This window comes from Carica papaya, chromosome 1, assembly GCF_054855325.1.
Source record: "Carica papaya isolate Zhongbai chromosome 1, ASM5485532v1, whole genome shotgun sequence".
Taxonomy (NCBI): Eukaryota; Viridiplantae; Streptophyta; class Magnoliopsida; order Brassicales; family Caricaceae; genus Carica; species Carica papaya.
In genome coordinates, this window is record NC_142309.1 from 21,483,951 (window position 1) to 21,501,033 (window position 17,083).

Consider the following 17,083-nt stretch of genomic DNA (forward strand, 5'->3'; position numbering starts at 1 on the left):
AAATTCATAAAAATAACATATAAAGTATTCATAATTTAAAAAAATAAAAATTGCGTATTTAGTGAAACTAACTTCTAAATTTTTAAATATAAATTCTTAATAAAAGTTTAAATTATTTTCTAAACATTACACTATAATGTTTTACTTTCAATCAATCAAAATTAAATTATAATTTCAATTATTATCAAAAATACTTCTCATCTTACTCTTTTAGTCCAAAAGATTGATCCAAAAATCCCCTAAATTTATTTCTTTCAGATAACATGAAGAAAACTTTTTTCTAGATTCAGTTGATACAAGGCACCTGTCTTAGATCATTTTAAAAAATAAATATATCTCGCCACCCGAAAGCTAACTAGAAGATATGCCTATCACTAAAAAAAACCAAGTTGTAATGACGACTCAACTACTCAGACCTCAATAGAAATCATGCTTATCTTTGACATTTTGACTATGACAGGCTTGATCTTGCCAACAACAGAGTCCATGAAAATTCATGTCAATTACAAAGAATAAAAGTACTATAACCCACACCCTCAAAGCAACTTATTAAGATCAAAGAGTCCAAACTCATGTAAACCTCATATCAAAATCGTGCACTTTCTATATAGGATCCAAGTTATTTTACCATATAATAATTCATCCAGCGCCCACAGAAGCTGGCTTCGCACTAGCTTTCCTCAACTAATCTCCGGCGAACACTGCAATTATAACATAGCCATCTGCACCTCATGATTGTAACTCAGAAAAGTGGTAGTTGGCTCTGATATCACTGTTATGTGGTAAAATAACTTGGATCTCACATCCAAGGCTCGTGACTTTGGTGTGAGATCTATATGAGTTTGCACTCTCTCACATTAATAGCTAGTTAAGAGTGTGATTCCCCTAAACTCATATACAGATTCAAGCAAAAGACAATACCCCTGAGTGACAGCTAAACTGTGAAATATTGAAGAGCAGATTCAGGGGCAGAAAACCAGGTTAATCATCTTTTGTTTTCTTCAAAGCAGGGAATTTAAATAGGTTTCGCAGGTCAGAAAGCTTCTCACTATGAAATATTAAAATCAAATGAGACTTATCTTTTAAATTCATTTCAAATATAGTATCTTAATTTTACTTGAAATTGTCTATAAACTTAAATTTCTGTCATTGTTTTCTAGAAACCTCCAACTTCCACTAGTTCAAAAAAGAAAAATACAGTTGTAAACAAATTCCACAAACAAAAATCTATTTGTTCCAAACATAGCCTAGCATTCATCTAATAAGATCCTCAAAATTTTAGTACCATAAAAATCTTAAGAAATGTTGAACAAACTAAAAGCTATTTATCTATAGAAATGCTGAACAGACTAGTGTTCTCTTCCATGCAGTAACATATTTCACAAGTCCAAAAGCTAAGTTGAAGGGAAGTGTAAAAGCTTTAAATAAGGTGAAAAAAAAGCACATCTACAGATCTTAAGGACAAAACTTAGCTCATTAGCGTTTTCTGCTCAATATTTATTGCTTTACTAAACACACAAAAAACAAAACATGTCCTCATGTAATACATTCTGTGGAAGAGATCTCTATTTCTAGCTAGCATGCATATTTGTAAACTCAAAGAGACAAAGATCAATGAAATGAAAGAATTGGTTGATATAAAGATCTCGAATAAAAGGATACTTAAAAAAAGAGAGTTTTTATGAACGAAAACTTTACACACCACCACAAGGAAGGCAGCATCGCTTTCCAATTTGAAGAAAAAACCACTGCAAGGGGTTTATATGGTCATCTTCATCAGAAGATGCCACCGGGATTGGTATCTCTGGTGGTAAATGCCTATGAAATGCATCAACTGCAGCTGCAACACCATCTTCATTCTCTATCAACTTTGCTATTTCCATAGCTCGAGACTTAACCTGCAAGGACCAAAGTTCCATCAAGGATGGAAAACCTAGCTAACTATTTTATTGCAGAACATAAAGCAAAGCACGTGATTAACGGAGGTGGGAAGCAGAAGTATAAAATTACCATAAATGGCAAACAAGTACGAAAAGAACATCAAAACAATATGCTTTCTCTGATAAATCATCTACTTTTCCAGGTTCACCATTTTGGACACTCATAAACTAAGGAGCACTGAATATGCTGATGAATGCTCTACTTAGACCCATCCCCAATACCACATGCTGCTTGCCCTTGTGCTCCAAGATTCGTACTTAGCTTAATAATAACATAAACCCAAAACCATATAGTAGGTTATTGTATGCACTCTCTTATGTCCTATTAAGTAAAACTGGTTTTGCATACTCAGCTTCTAACCTGTGAAAGCTTAAAACTTAATTCCAATTATACTTCAAATCACAGTTTTTCGTACTAAAGACAAAAAAACTTGGGGAACACAATTTTCCCCCAGCCTAAATCATCCTTCGCATCCCTTCATTTTCTGGACTTAAGTTTCTAAAACATACTCAGAATGCAACTTCAAGGACACATGGTTGCACCCCTCAGCAAAAGTCAACCAGACATCTTCTCCATACCCAACATTCCTCCCCCCAATTTTCCCTGATTCTAAATATGGGTGCATCTCCAAAATGCAACTAAATGGAATCATAGTTACACCCTTATGGAAGAATACATTAAACACTCTTCTCCCAAAAAGCAATTTTCTCAGATACAATGTATTCTTGGATTAGTACAAGTACAATTCTATAAAAGTCGGACATCACTAGTACTATGTGTTAAGCTGAATAGTATGCTTTTTGTGTTAAAAAAAAACAATACACACAGAAACAAGTAACACTCTGATTAGGGCATGATTATGCTTTAATTACCACAAAGATGACAGATGAAGGTTGCATTATTTGTCACAATTACCTCTGGTTGAAGCATAAATTTTATGGCATTTGAAAGGTTCTCAACGCTGAGCTGAGATATTGAAATAGGTGCAGGTCCCAGACCTTTCTGATGTATCCTATCGCCCCAGAAGAACTGATCCCCAAAAAATGGCACAATTGTTGTTGGACACTGTCATTCATAAATTCAAGTTAATCAAATCTACCAGTCAATGGTGAACAGGATTATAAGAAACAATTGAATTTTTAACAACCACTAGAAGTCTAGATAATGCTATTTCAGAGTTAACAAAGTTTCCACTTTCACAGATTTGGAAGGTTAAAGCTCCTTCTAAAGTGGCTTTCTTTGCGTCGGACGCCGGAAGGAAATGCATTTTGACTTTTGACAAATTGATGAGAAGGGGAACGACTACGGTGAATGATTGCTACTTGTGTAAAGGTGATACAGAAACTTGTAGTCATGTTCTTTTATGGTGTCCAGTAGCATAAAAGCTATGGCCGATGGTCTATGGTTTATTGGGTATCGGTTGGATAATGGCGGGTTTGGTCAGAGATGAAATTTCGTGTGGAAGAGTATCAGTCAACATAGAAAATTTGTGGACTTTATTCCACTCACCATTTTCTGGGTACTAAGGGACGAGAGAAATAAAAGAACTTTTGAGGGGGTTGATGATTCGGAGGATTTTGATAGAATTAGGAACATATAGTTCCAAACCCTTAACTTTTTTATTTTGGATCATTTTCTCTATTCTATGGAGGATTTTGGGGATTTTGTTAACATCTTGGTACAAATCAGCATCCCTTGGTGTCTGTTAATGTAATTCATTCTTTTTATTTCGAAAAGAAATTCTATAAAAGCTTCAACAACTTTTAAATGAAAAAGACATTTCCCAAGCATAATGAAATGCCACATATAATATTATAACATGTAATCCACAGAATTAAAAATGGAAGCTAAAGAGAATATTACCCCAGCTTTTAGTCCAGCAGCTGTCGTTCCAGCGCCACCATGATGAACCTGCATGTTTGCAGCAATATAACTTCCACTTAAATTATATTTTAGAGGACATAACCAAACAGTATCTGAAACAAATATACTGGTTGCAGGCATACAGAGATCTGTATGTTCTACGTTCATCTCACTCTTACAATAGATTTAGGAAATTGTATAACAGTCCCAGCAATTATTTTACATTCTAAAGATACTAGCATTAGTTTAACTACATCCACGATGATGCTAGAAAGAATATAATCAAACGCACCACAGCTGAACAATGAGGAAACAACCAATCATGAGGGCAGTCCTCCAAAAGGAAAGCATACTCGGGAACTTCAGTTGCTGTAAGACAAGAAACACAACTATAAGAAAAACAAGACAAATCTCTTACTAATTTGTAACAGTAGTTCTGCAATTTTCTAAAAATGAAACACAAAATGAAGCAAACATGTTAAATTGTCAAATCATCTAGGCATTTTAACTGTGAAATAAAGATAAATATATGTAACAACAAAAACGATAAGAAAGAGAGAGAAGAGAGAGACTCTAGGGAAAGCAAATCATGAAAATGTACCAAAGGGAGCTTCAAAAAGATTGTATACCACAAAGAATTGGTTTTAGACCTTTCTATTCCTACTTTTTGAGGAGGGAGACAGGAGAGCCAGGTAGAGGCATGTCATGATATGAGTTTATATGGTATTTTAGATTGCAAAACTTGGGATTCTAATCCTGGCACTGCAACTAGCCATAATCTTACTGAGGAAAGTTAATAAGTTTTTTAAGTCCAATTCTCTCATCTGATTTCATGTTGGTATGTTGTCAAATTCACTTTCTTCCAATAATTTGATCATATTTCATTTGTACGTGGTCACCACTTCTTCAGATGATGGTTTTGCAGATATGTTTGTCTAAATCGCATCTTATACATAAAAGTCTAAACATGACAAGATAAATCTTCTTCCAATAATTCAAAAAGTTCTGGTCCATTCACATCTATATAGATGACAATCTTCTTAAAAAGGCCATGTGAATGAATAAGAGCCATGGTTAATAGTAATCTGTCCAACCAGCCCTTAGTTGACAAAAGGATGAATGCATAAGAAAATGAGCATCAAACTGAAAATTAAAGATATCTGGAAGACATCACAGGACATGAAAGCCAAGAGAATTACTATCAAAAGAAAAAAGCCGAAACAGTAAAGCAAATGAGTTTACTTACGGTTCCCTAGATCTCCCCAACCTCGACCAACAATTCCCCTTTGCCCAGTATCTTTCAATGCTTCCAATATAATACCCGTTGTTTTCTTCGGATCATCAAGAGGCTAAAATACAATAAATAGTACTTCACAATTATAAGCTATCCAAAGATTCAGGAAGAAGAATCTTAGCTAACAATAGGATTCATCATCAAACATGTAAAACATAACTAAAGAAAATGTGTCATTAAACATGGATATGAGAGCTATGAACAGCAAATTATCATTGTTCATGGAAGAAAGCTTTAAGCGTTAACCCATGCAAAAAGGAAAGAAGATTTTCAGATGAAAATATATAAAGTAACCAGTGCAGAAAAGTTGAGATCATTAATTCATCTTATATGTACCCTCTCTAGATCATAGTATCCATACTACTATAACTGACCGTTATTCAACCCTTATTGTCCATTTTCCTTAACTTTTCAGAACAAAGGCTTTCCATCAAACATGGACAGTTTTGAAATGTCTATCAAACATATGGAGTAACATGGCTAAATGTCAAAATCTATTCTAAACTTTGCATTTTATATGCTTAAACATGAAGTCCATATCAGAAGCTCTTCAGGCTTAAGCATAGACAATCATAAATCCGAAATATTCATGAAGTCCTTATCTCATGCTAAATGTTGTTTAAATATAAATGAAACTGTCAAAATTTGAGCTCATTAAATCTGAAATATTCCTAGAAAATAATTTTTTAAAAACAAATATATCCAAACAAAATAATTAATTAAGTTTAGTGATCAATTATTGCAAAAACTTAAAGTAGATAGGAAATGTTTATATACTTAAAAGAAATTAATTGAGTTGATAGTTGGTGTCACATGTCAAGAAATTATTATGCACGGGTAACTGTCATCAAAAGTCTAGTATCACTGTGTGTCTCTGCATGTATAGAAGAAGCTTTTTGAACACTATATAATTGACTCATAGTTCATCCTATGAATGAGTGCTTACACTTGGCCGAAAATGTTACAGGAATCATAGGTAAATTTAATCAATCAAGTCCCAACCAGAGCAAAATTTCACAAATGACAAAAGGATAAACTAATTTGACCTTAATAATATATCTAACTCAATTTACTCATAAATTCTTTTAGGAGAAAAAAAATCCAGAGACTTAAAGGTTTTCATAAAGCATACAAGGAAGCAAAAGCTATAATAACATGAAAGGGTATGATTTGACAGAAAATTTTATAATGTTCATATGTAGCTTTACTTCAGCCAGCATGCTTAACCTGAGAGTCTGATTTGACCATGTGAATTAATTCAATGCAGTTTGAGTTAGGTCAGCATACCATGCTTCCAAAACCAATATATATAGGTTGTGGTCCTTTCTTAATCCACTGAATAAACTCTTCTTGAGGTTGATACTTTGACCCAAGATTTAAGAAACAATAACCAACAACGTCAACTAACGGGCCCCAATCTGCAAAATATTGAACTGCAGTCAGTATAAAGAAGAAAAGTAAAAGTTGTGACTGGTGCTACGTAAATATTTAAAAAATAAAGATTAAATAAATGGTGAAGGCAAAAAGTTTCAACACGTCTCTCAATAGACTATGGCAAGGACAAACGAAGAAGCAACAGTAGAACCAGTCTAGAAACTGCATTTACCTGTCTTTGACATTTTTTTGCCAGTGTTTAGCCAGTGAACCATGACTCTGCTCAGAAAGCAAAATTGCTATAATAAAAGCAACAACAACAATAATTACAAGTACAGAATTGGCATTTTACAGCTCTAAAATTCGTTGCAAAAATGTGTTTCTTAACACTAATTGTCATTGCTGTCCATATCCTTGCAACAAATTCAATACAACGATTTTTCATTTATTGCAAAATTTTGTTTTTGACAATGACACTTTTTTCATCTATGCATTTAGCGCACTAAAATTATATTGTTGCCAACTTTATTTTACAATGATAATCTTATTGTTATCTTTTATTACATAACGCATTTTTCAGAAAATTTAAATAATTACTAATTCTATTTTACAACAATAATGTCAAAATTAATGAAACAATAAACAAATTTTCGTTTAAACATTAACTTATATTCATCTTGTGCTATATACATTAGGACAAGGCTTGAGCTCTATATTTGAGTGTAAGATGTAAAATTATAGGTTGAGCGACAAATTCTACTTTATGTTAAGTTGATAAGAAATTTAGAATCTATTCTTATTTAAAAACTATTGCCAAATATATTAAAAAAAGTTACAATATTAAAAAGTAAAATCAGTGGTCACTATATTTTTCTTTACACTAACTTAATTTTTCGTAAAAAAACACCAATTTTTACTGTAAAAAATAAGTCTATTGTTACTTAAATGTTATAATGATGATTTAAATTTGTTGCAAAAATAGAAAATATACTTTTTTGTAACCTTGCAATTTGTTTGATGCAAAATAGCTGTTGCAACGATTTAATTAGTTTAAAAATGATATTTTATAGCAAAATTTAATATCTTTGCAAAAGTATAAGCCTTCTACAATGACTTTTCTAGCTGTTCTGAAAAATTCATATTTTCACAAGGAATTTTGTGATTTACATTTGTTTACAATGAACTTTGTGATTCTTTATGAAAAATATATTTCTTATGATGAATTTTGTGATTTATTCCAAAATATATAATTTTTACAATGACTTTTATGGTTTCTTTTAAAAAGATATTTTTTGGCAAAAAATCAATCATACACACAATTTAGTGAAAATCAAAATATATCGAAAATAAAAATCATGGCAAATTCTGAAACAAAATTTATTTCAGTTTGAAAATTTAATTGCCAAGAAAAATCAATTTCTTGCAGTGAACATGTAATATATACATATAAGAGATCCACAAGCACTTGTAAATGGTTATTATGGTTCCCCAAGTCCCCAAACCATATCTTAAGTTCCATGCTGTGCATCCCCTTCTTAAAAAGAAACCATTTTTCCTTTCTCTTGCCTCTTTTTTTACATTTACCATTTTCCACCATCAGATTAGACGCTGTTCTTCTGTAGTTTAAGTCTATCATTGCAGTAAAATTTTTGCATTGGCTGGATACCTGATGAAACAGTATTCTTCATACATCACTCCACTAGTACCAGTTTTGACTACTTTTAACACATGGTAATGACTTACTAAGACATCATGCTTCTGTTTTAGTTCTTAGATATGAATCCTTACTAATTTTGATGCACGTAAGGACCATTCCAAGCATAGACAAACAGGTACAAGGACTGAACCTTGAGCATCACAAGCAATCATGTTTTTCAATTTTTGGCAGGTTAAGGTTTCAAACCTAAGACCCAGAAAGGTAATAAGGGGTAATTTCACATAGAAAGATACAATTACTTGATCAACCAATTAGAGCAAGCCAATGGAACCAATTCAGCAGACAATATGTTCTCAACACACCTACAAGTACAGACATTCGAAGACAGAAATAACCAAAGGAAAAGGAAACATCTAGCCTATGTTTCATTGGCTAAGATACAATTGAGTGGACAAGGAAAAGCAGATTAAGTTACTCAGAACAGTAAGCTTGAGTTGTGATTTAAACAGTACAATATATGCAAGTAAATGACCTTAATACCTCTGAACCACTACATTTTAAAATATTAACAAAAAAATTTACTAAACTAATTTTTAAAAATTATGTTCTTAAAAACAATTAATTAATAAACAGAAAAATTCTAAAAACATTAATTTTAAAAATGTTATTTAAAATTTTTTAAATTAATAGAAAATAGAAAAATCATCTCACATGCCCTGCAACGACAAATAATGACAACCTGGTCCTACCTCTTTTCTGAACAAAGCAGATATCTTAATATGAGAAACAATAATAGTAATGTATTAATAATTTTAAAGGAATGTGCATACCTTTTGGTTTTGGCACAACATGGGGACTCCACATATAACCATTTGGAAAATGAGAAATTGATCCATGGTATGTACTAAAGTAAGCAATAGGAGCAAGTTTCAATTTCCTCTTCCTGAAGTCATTGATATACCCCCTTATGCCCCACCATATCAGCAAATCCACAACTATATACGACAGCTGGATCAGAAAAGGATATTTACTGAAATTAGTCAAAAGATTCATTCCGATTGCAATTCCAAGAGACAGTAAATATATAAATATATATATTTATATATAGGGACAAAGATACACAAACGAAGCACGTACCCAATAACCAGCACTTTGAGGAACACGTGCCAAAGGATGAGGAAATTCAGATGTGGGCCTGGCTATAGAAAATAGAAGTAAGGAGGGGCTCTAATAAAACTCTACTCAACATTCACCAATGCAGAAAACAGGATCTGCATCTGCTTGACAAAAGGTCATGGCATTGCATTTCTTGTCTATTTGAAAATGTAATAGTTCATATGCAACGTACACTTTCAATGAAATCATGACAATATCATAAGTTTCATTAAGCTAGCACAAATTATATCCACATAATATCATATTCTTCTAAAAGCAACATCATTTTATCTCAACTACCAGTTTCAATCCTCAAAATTTTTAAATAAATAAAATAATATGAAAACCCCAAAAAAGACTAATCAACTCACGTCCAGGGCATGGTGAAAAAGATGTGAAGTGGCACTCCAAGAGCTTCAGCAACATGTGCATGACCTGCACATTAAAACACATCAATATGGCATTTTTTTTTTTAAAGAAAAATATCATTTATTCACAAGAACCAAGAGCATGCAACCCTTATGAAAATTTACATGTCAAGAAAATATCTATCAGGCCCCCAAGAATAAAGAGGATGACCCTTAATCAAAAAGCCTAGGTCTGGAACCAAATGTCTTTGGAGTTATCAAAATTAGATTCAGTCTCTTACTCCCCTCATAAGCTCTCCCATTTCCTTTTTCTCAGATAACCCAAAAGTGGCCAAATGAATAAGACTGGAAGACCTCTTATCTTGAATAGTTCCCATTCCATGCCCTAATCATCTCTCACAGAACCAGCCATCACCCACTTGATACTCAACAGACCATAGGCTACAGTCCACACATGGTAAGCAAAAGGCCACCACAACAAGATATGGTTACATGACTCCGCATCTCTCTTGCATGGGTAGCAGCCATTTACCAATATTCTTCCCCTCCTAATCAGCTTATTCAAGATTAAGATACACTCTCCAGCAGCCTCCCTCCCAAGCAAAAAAGGCCACTCTGGGCAGTGACATACATTAATATGACAGTTAATTCTAAAAGACAGAGAAAAGGCTACATAATACATTAAAATAAAAACTTTTGATACCATGAGATATTGTGAAAGCACCCATGCACATAGAGATTAAAGTAACGAGATAGAGAAAGAAAGGAAAAAAAATAAACGTGGTTCAGCAATGTGCCTACTCAACAAAGCCACCTATGAAATAAATTTTTTAACTATATGAAGAACCAAGTCTTACTACTAGGGTTTTTCCAATTTTAAAAGAATGTCCCTATATTAAAAACTGACTTAGGCCCTAGGTGCAGTACTGTAGGGCTTCAACCCAGCAAACCTGTAATCAACTATTACGCCAGAAAAAACATAATTCAGCATGGGGGGTTGCCTGACAAATGAATCTTTTTAATGGGAACTAATTGTGAATGATAAATTCTCTTAATATGAACCACAAATCAACAAAAATAACCAAACACATTTAAACTGTATGACTTACCATAAGCGGGAGGATTTGCAATGATTGCCTGAGCTCTAAAAGGTGCATTGGTTTCAATATCAGGCTCCGTACATGCTGGAAGAAGAGATTCAATAATTGCCCTCAGTTGCTTCCTCTGTGTTGATATTTCTCCAGGTCCTGATGGGATGAGACCTTTATTTCTAGCCATATCTAATTTAAAACCATTCATGTAGAAAAGATGTATAAACATTTGATATTGAAAGGAGAAAAAAGAAGATTAAGAACAACCACTTTCACTGCTTTCACAGTTATAAGGGTCCCATTAAAAGATTAAGTACTGCATAGTCATAGTTATAAGGGTCACAATATCTGGGTTCTAAATTTTTTCTAATTACACTAACAATTGGATTTTTTTTAACAAGTGTGCAGTCCATTGTAAATCTAACTCCACCATTAACCAATAATATAAAAAGATATGTGATGAGAAATAGGCAACTAAAGTGCATTGAAGTTTATCTAATCTATAGAGTTGCATAAGGAAACTCTTACATCCTGCCAAAACACGGGGATCACCACCCAAAGGGTAAAACTCCACACCAGCCGAGCGCACAAAAGACTTGAAGTTTGCATGAGTTGCCAACCTAACACGATGACCAAATTCCTGCAAACAAGAACAATTTTTGCAGCAAATCAAGTAAAAAGATAAAATTGCAAAAGTGAAATTTTTACCAGGTTCGGCATTCCTATAAGAATGTATTTGTTATGATAAACCAACAGAGAGGTATCCTCCAAACCCCTCTACATAGAGACATACACATTGGATTTACCCAGGTTCTGCTATTCCTATAAAAATGTATTCATTATGACCTTGCAAACCGCCCTAACTAGACACATGCAAGTGTGAATCAATTTCTCCATAAGCATGGTATGAACTAAAGTATGTGATGTATATATCCAAATATTACCAAAGCTCACTCTTCTACTAAATAAATAAACATGACACAATAATTGGGAGATTAACAAAAAAGTACTTTAATTAATAAAAGTGATTTTCTAGTCCCATGTTCAAACGGAGCATTAAAGTATTTTATATAAATTACTAACATAGACTTAACTCTATTAATTTGATGCTAAAGTATTTTAACAATAAATAATTTTCTATCATATAATGTAGCATCTAGCAGCCACAGAGTTTGCCCCCTCATTTAAATATATACTCCTTTTTTACTTTCCAAGGGACAAAGGTAATGATTAATGCTGAAGTTAATTAATATTAAGTAAACTATAAAGATAGTTTAGGGAAAATACATTGTTTGTCATGTTGCTCAGACCTACATTGCTTTTTGTTCGTGTTAAAGTTCTAACAGCAAAAATGTTGTTGGTTTTTGTTTCTTTTTATAAAAGAGGATCAACCTGCCATTTATATTAAATTTAAGGAACCTCTTTTGTCAGTCTCTTTATGATACTAGCACTAGTAAACTTGCCTGGAGTCTCTTTGCAATAGCTAAGAAAGGTTGTACATCTCCCCGTGTTCCTACAATAAGCATTGCAATCTTCAACCTTGGAACTGATTTCTTGGATTCAGAAAAGATAGCCTCATCAATATCAATGGGTGGCCCTTCAAAAGAATGAAGCTCTAACAACTCTGAAGCTACAGGTGAACTTCTAGCAATATCAACTTCCACTGTCCCATCATTTTGGATTTTGACTAGCTCCACAATCAGTTTTTTCTGAAGACCAACATAAAAGGAGTCATGAAAAATAAAATGAAGAAATAATCACAAACCACAAATATAATCAGAGCAACATAAAGCATGCTTTAATGTTTAAGTTAATTAATAAGAAAAAGGAAATTTATCAACAACATTTACAGAAGTTGTTAAAAAGTGAAGTTGATATCAGTAACTTTGTATACCGTTCTTCATCTTTTTGTATAAAACCAGGGACTGGAGTGGCATAATAGAAGAACAATGTTATGCTCGAACCAAAAATAAATTGGAAAAAATATTTAAGATACAGAAGTTGCAGCACAAGAATATGGCATGTGGATTGCTAAAAGCTTTAACTTATGTTTGTATTTCCAATGCCACCAAATTTGCTGGAAAAGATAAGAATTCGAAAACTTGGAAGCACATGCATGTGATTCTATCAACTACCTTCTCGCGCTCCGACAATCTATCCAGTTTTAGGTCATGCCTCGGTACTTTTCTCCTGTCCGTCATAGACCTACGGAATGAAATCTCTTCCTCATCAATTAGCAGATTTCTGTGAGCATCAATTGGTGCGGTGCTGCAGTGATCCAACCCTTCCAGGAAGAAAATTTGGCACCAGTAAACATATCAGATAAAATCAAAAACCAAAAATAGATCAATAAATAGAACATTCATCCATTACCCAACCTCCAGAGGAAAAAAAATCAGACAAAACAAGTTCGATTCTCTCCATGAGAACTTATAAAAGAGAGATGGACAGACAGATGGACAATATCTGCACGCGGTAGTGATCCAAAAAGAGATGTGAACAGAAGCACATTCTTTATTAATTGGAGAATATAAGCACAATGGACAACCCAAAATCAGTTCCCATACCATCATTCAGACATAAATGAAATGTAAAATTATATTTTTTTTTTAAAAGAGTAGAATTATATTGTTATACAACCAGAAAATGATTTTGTAACTTTTTTTAGCTTAAGACTTTTATTTGGTTTTTTTTTGTCCTTAGCACAGGGGATAAAAGAAGATTAATAAGTATGAACATAGAAAGAAGAATAAAAATTAACATCCTTTCATCTGATTACCAACTCACAAAATTCATTTTAAGAATCAATTATGTGATAAAAGAAAAATAGGGGCAAGATACTTAAGGGTTTTCTCCTTCAACAGATAACTTTGCACTCTGAACTACAGTGACCTCTTCAATGAATGGCAAGAGTAAGTAAAAGCAGAACCAAAGATGGCTCATATCATTTGTATTTTTTAAATATGAATGACTTCTCAAAAGAAAAATCTCCAATTGATTAATTCAACATGGAATTTTATGTCACACTGTAGCTGTTACAGTTTCACAAATTTAAAATTTCCAGAGAGGACATGGAAAATTGATAAAGTAAAATCGCATTATATCCACTGCCATTTCTAGCCAAGAAACAGAGCCAAACATGGTCTGCATCTGAATCTCAATTTTTTTTTGTTGTTCCATAATCGAACTTTTAATCTTTAATGCATCTCCAGAGGCAAGAAACCATAATGGTCGGCTAGCTTAATATCTCAAAGGTTTTACTCAAAGCAAAATCTCAAGGGGGAGGTATGGTTTTGTCCCCACGCATCCAAGATTAGACAAAAGCAAAGTGTACCAGGATATACAGAACAAAACTAAATTCAAATCACCAAGGATGATCATGCTTACTGCAACAATCTGACAAATCTGCTGTTAAGCCACTTCAACCCAATTTCCCTCTATTTCCAATGTTAATATTATATTTACCCTATCGAGGCTCATGTCTAGTTTTTCAATCAAGTGTAGCAGCTACCTAATTACTACCAATTTGATCTCCATAGCTTATTAAATAAATTATTATGAAGCTTCAATTAAACAATGACGAAAATTGCCAACATCTACGCATAAAATTACTATCCAAAGGCCTTCTAAACCTCAATGTCATAATCATCAACCAACTAGCAACAAGAGAAAGAACACAGTGAGGTTTAGGAGAACAAACCTCTCGGAGCAGAAGAACCAACATCCAGCTCTTCGGACCGAGAAATCCCCAAAAGAGATAACTTCTCTACGGAACTTCCTGTCTGATTCTCTGCCTCTCCAAAATAGCGTGATACTATCCTCGACTGATAGATACCAGGATCTCGCCCAAAGCTCCTGCGTGCTTCCTGACTGCTACTAACACCATTCATTTCCGACCCTTTCAATGGATGATCAATCCAATGACTCCCCATAATCTAAAAATCTCAAAAATATTCAATGACAAAATCCAAATTCTTCAATGCAGCCAAATCAGACCCCAAAAAGTGAAGTAGCGAAGCACCCTTCTTTCACAACATTGGAACTCTTGACTACTAAAAATAACTCAATACTTAATCGGTAAGTAAAACTAAGACCTGGAAAGTATCAAAACTCTTGGTCAAAGACTCAAACCAGTACCCGCTTTTTCCAAATTCTTAAAACTGCCTCTAAAAATCTAGACTCGCAATCAAACTAGTGGACACCCAAAGTCTCAGAAAAATTAAGCTCTACCCAAATGCTAAGAACTGAAAAGGCAAACGACACCCAAAATTCAAAAATTCAAAAAAAATTACAGAACTGTTCAGTTCACCACACAACATCCAAGTGGAATCGGAAGTGAAACATAGAAAGATGAAGAGGGGTACACGTTAACGTCCAAACGGTTTGATATTACAGACATTAAAGCTTTAAATGTTAAAGTAATGATTCACCAACCAAACACACAGACCCACCGGTCAATCATTAAGGATAGAATATTAGGTGAACAAGAAAAGGGGGGGTTTAATTCAAACTTCAAACTAAAAAATTGCAGTAGACATAGAAAACGGTTCACGTTTATCACGAGAGGTAAAGAATTCAATTGAACCGAAGATATTTCATATTTATATATTTGTATGTAACGCCTTTCACCTCGTAGTTAAGCAAGAATACGTGTATCCGACTATCCCCACTTCATCGATCAAATACCACTAGTGCAAACAAATACTGAAAATTAATTTCGATGAAGAAATGGCTTATGGGTCTGTTCTAGGTTATTATAAGTACTGTGTGGAAGCTGGTTGGATCATGAGGGTTCTTGCTACTTGAGGAAGAGAGTTGAAGCAGTGAATGAGCGTAAGAAACTTCATCGTCTTGGGGTTTGCAAAATATGTTTCTGGCAAGAAGTCTCGAGATAGGAACTGGAAAGGCGAAGGACAATGCTATGAAATGGAAATGTGTGTTCTTATTTTGACTGTGAGAGAGAGAGAGAGAGAGCTAATAAATTGAAATTATGGCAATGGGGAAAAAGGTTCTTTTCTAAATTGATCAATAAATAAATATATCTTACCAAAAATATAACATTGTTTTTATTTTTTAAAATAAGATTTATCTCAATTTCATTTTAATAATCAAAATGTTATATTATTTTTTTAATCTATTATAATTATTTTAATTAAAAATTTTATTCATTATAAAAAATTTTTAATTCATGTTTTTATATAACAAATTTCAATTTAATCATTATAATACTAATAATACATTGATAAATTAAATTAATATTTTTACTAAATTGTAACTTCTAATTTATAATTATATTAATATAATATAATTAACTTAATTTTAAGAAAAATAATAATTTGCATAGATACATTTAACTATGTTTGATATGAGTTTAAAATTTATATATATATAGTAATTACCAAAAATATATTAATTTTCCTTTTCTATTTCCTACGGAAAATGTGTACGTTTTGATTACTTCCTCAAAGCATGTGATTGTATTGGTTTATTTCTATTGTTTTTTTTATTAATAAATAAATGCATCTTTAAAGCTTTTCCATAAAGTAAAGAAATAATTATAATGATATTTGGTTATTGAAAGTAACCATATGATTGTTTTAAAATAATAATATTAGTTGGAAATAATATAATATAATATATCCCATTACTTCCCATGACATATTTATAATATTTTAAGATAATTACTTAATATTCACGTAAGTACAATAATTTTCTAAGAAACATATTTATTGATAGCGTATATGCAAACCAACCATAACATGTTACTACCATGTCAAATATATTAGTACTAAATATATTTGTTAAAAACCATTTTCAGTGTCATTTTGTTGAATACCAAAAAGATAGAAATACACAATATTCAAAAATAATCAAATTTTACTTTTGTATTATTTGATTTAAGTTAGTCCAAAAAATTTTTAAAATTGAATAAATAACTACATTTATTTTATGATTAACTGGCTTAGTTTAATAATTAATAATGTAACAATAACATAATATAAAATATGTAACGCTCCGTTTTTTTTCTTTTTCGGCGGCGTTGTTTCAAATATATTAGTATACAGAACACTCGTATCTCATTTTAAATCAATTACACACCTAAAAGAAAGTATTGCAACTAATTACTCCGTTTTTATAAAAACTCTCAACTGCAAGCACATCAACATAATAGTTTACGAATTACCTAAAACCTTATTTTTATATATGGTTTACACTCCTAACAAACACATAACGATCATGTCCTACAAGTAGTAAACTTTGTTTCATCTCCTCTATATGCTAGGTTCGGAAACCTGCAACTCTGATCCCGTATCCAGTTCTACTTCATCTATGAGTAATA

At 32.5% G+C, this 17,083-nt stretch overlaps 1 protein-coding gene across 3 annotated transcripts; it reads right to left on the reverse strand.

Moving 5' to 3' along the window:
- Window positions 1-1,455: 1,455 nt before the first annotated feature.
- UGT80B1 (UDP-Glycosyltransferase superfamily protein) lies at window positions 1,456-15,727 on the reverse strand. 3 transcript variants are annotated; one of them, XM_088221461.1, is made up of 15 exons: window positions 15,373-15,727; window positions 14,444-14,641; window positions 12,879-13,027; window positions 12,207-12,452; window positions 11,272-11,383; window positions 10,762-10,932; window positions 9,656-9,719; window positions 9,267-9,324; window positions 8,960-9,137; window positions 6,386-6,516; window positions 5,051-5,153; window positions 4,097-4,173; window positions 3,805-3,852; window positions 2,857-3,006; window positions 1,456-1,898 (listed from the first exon to the last, which is right to left on the reverse strand). In XM_088221461.1, exons 2-15 carry the CDS (start codon window positions 14,631-14,633, stop codon window positions 1,695-1,697), a joined length of 1,881 nt encoding a protein of 626 aa, XP_088077587.1. In that variant the 5' UTR covers window positions 14,634-14,641; window positions 15,373-15,727; the 3' UTR covers window positions 1,456-1,694. The 3 variants fall into 3 exon arrangements, with proteins under 3 accessions (XP_088077587.1, XP_088077586.1, XP_088077588.1); XM_088221460.1 differs by having other exon boundaries at window positions 14,444-14,678; XM_088221462.1 differs by lacking the exon at window positions 14,444-14,641 and having other exon boundaries at window positions 15,373-15,726.
- Window positions 15,728-17,083: the final 1,356 nt, after the last annotated feature.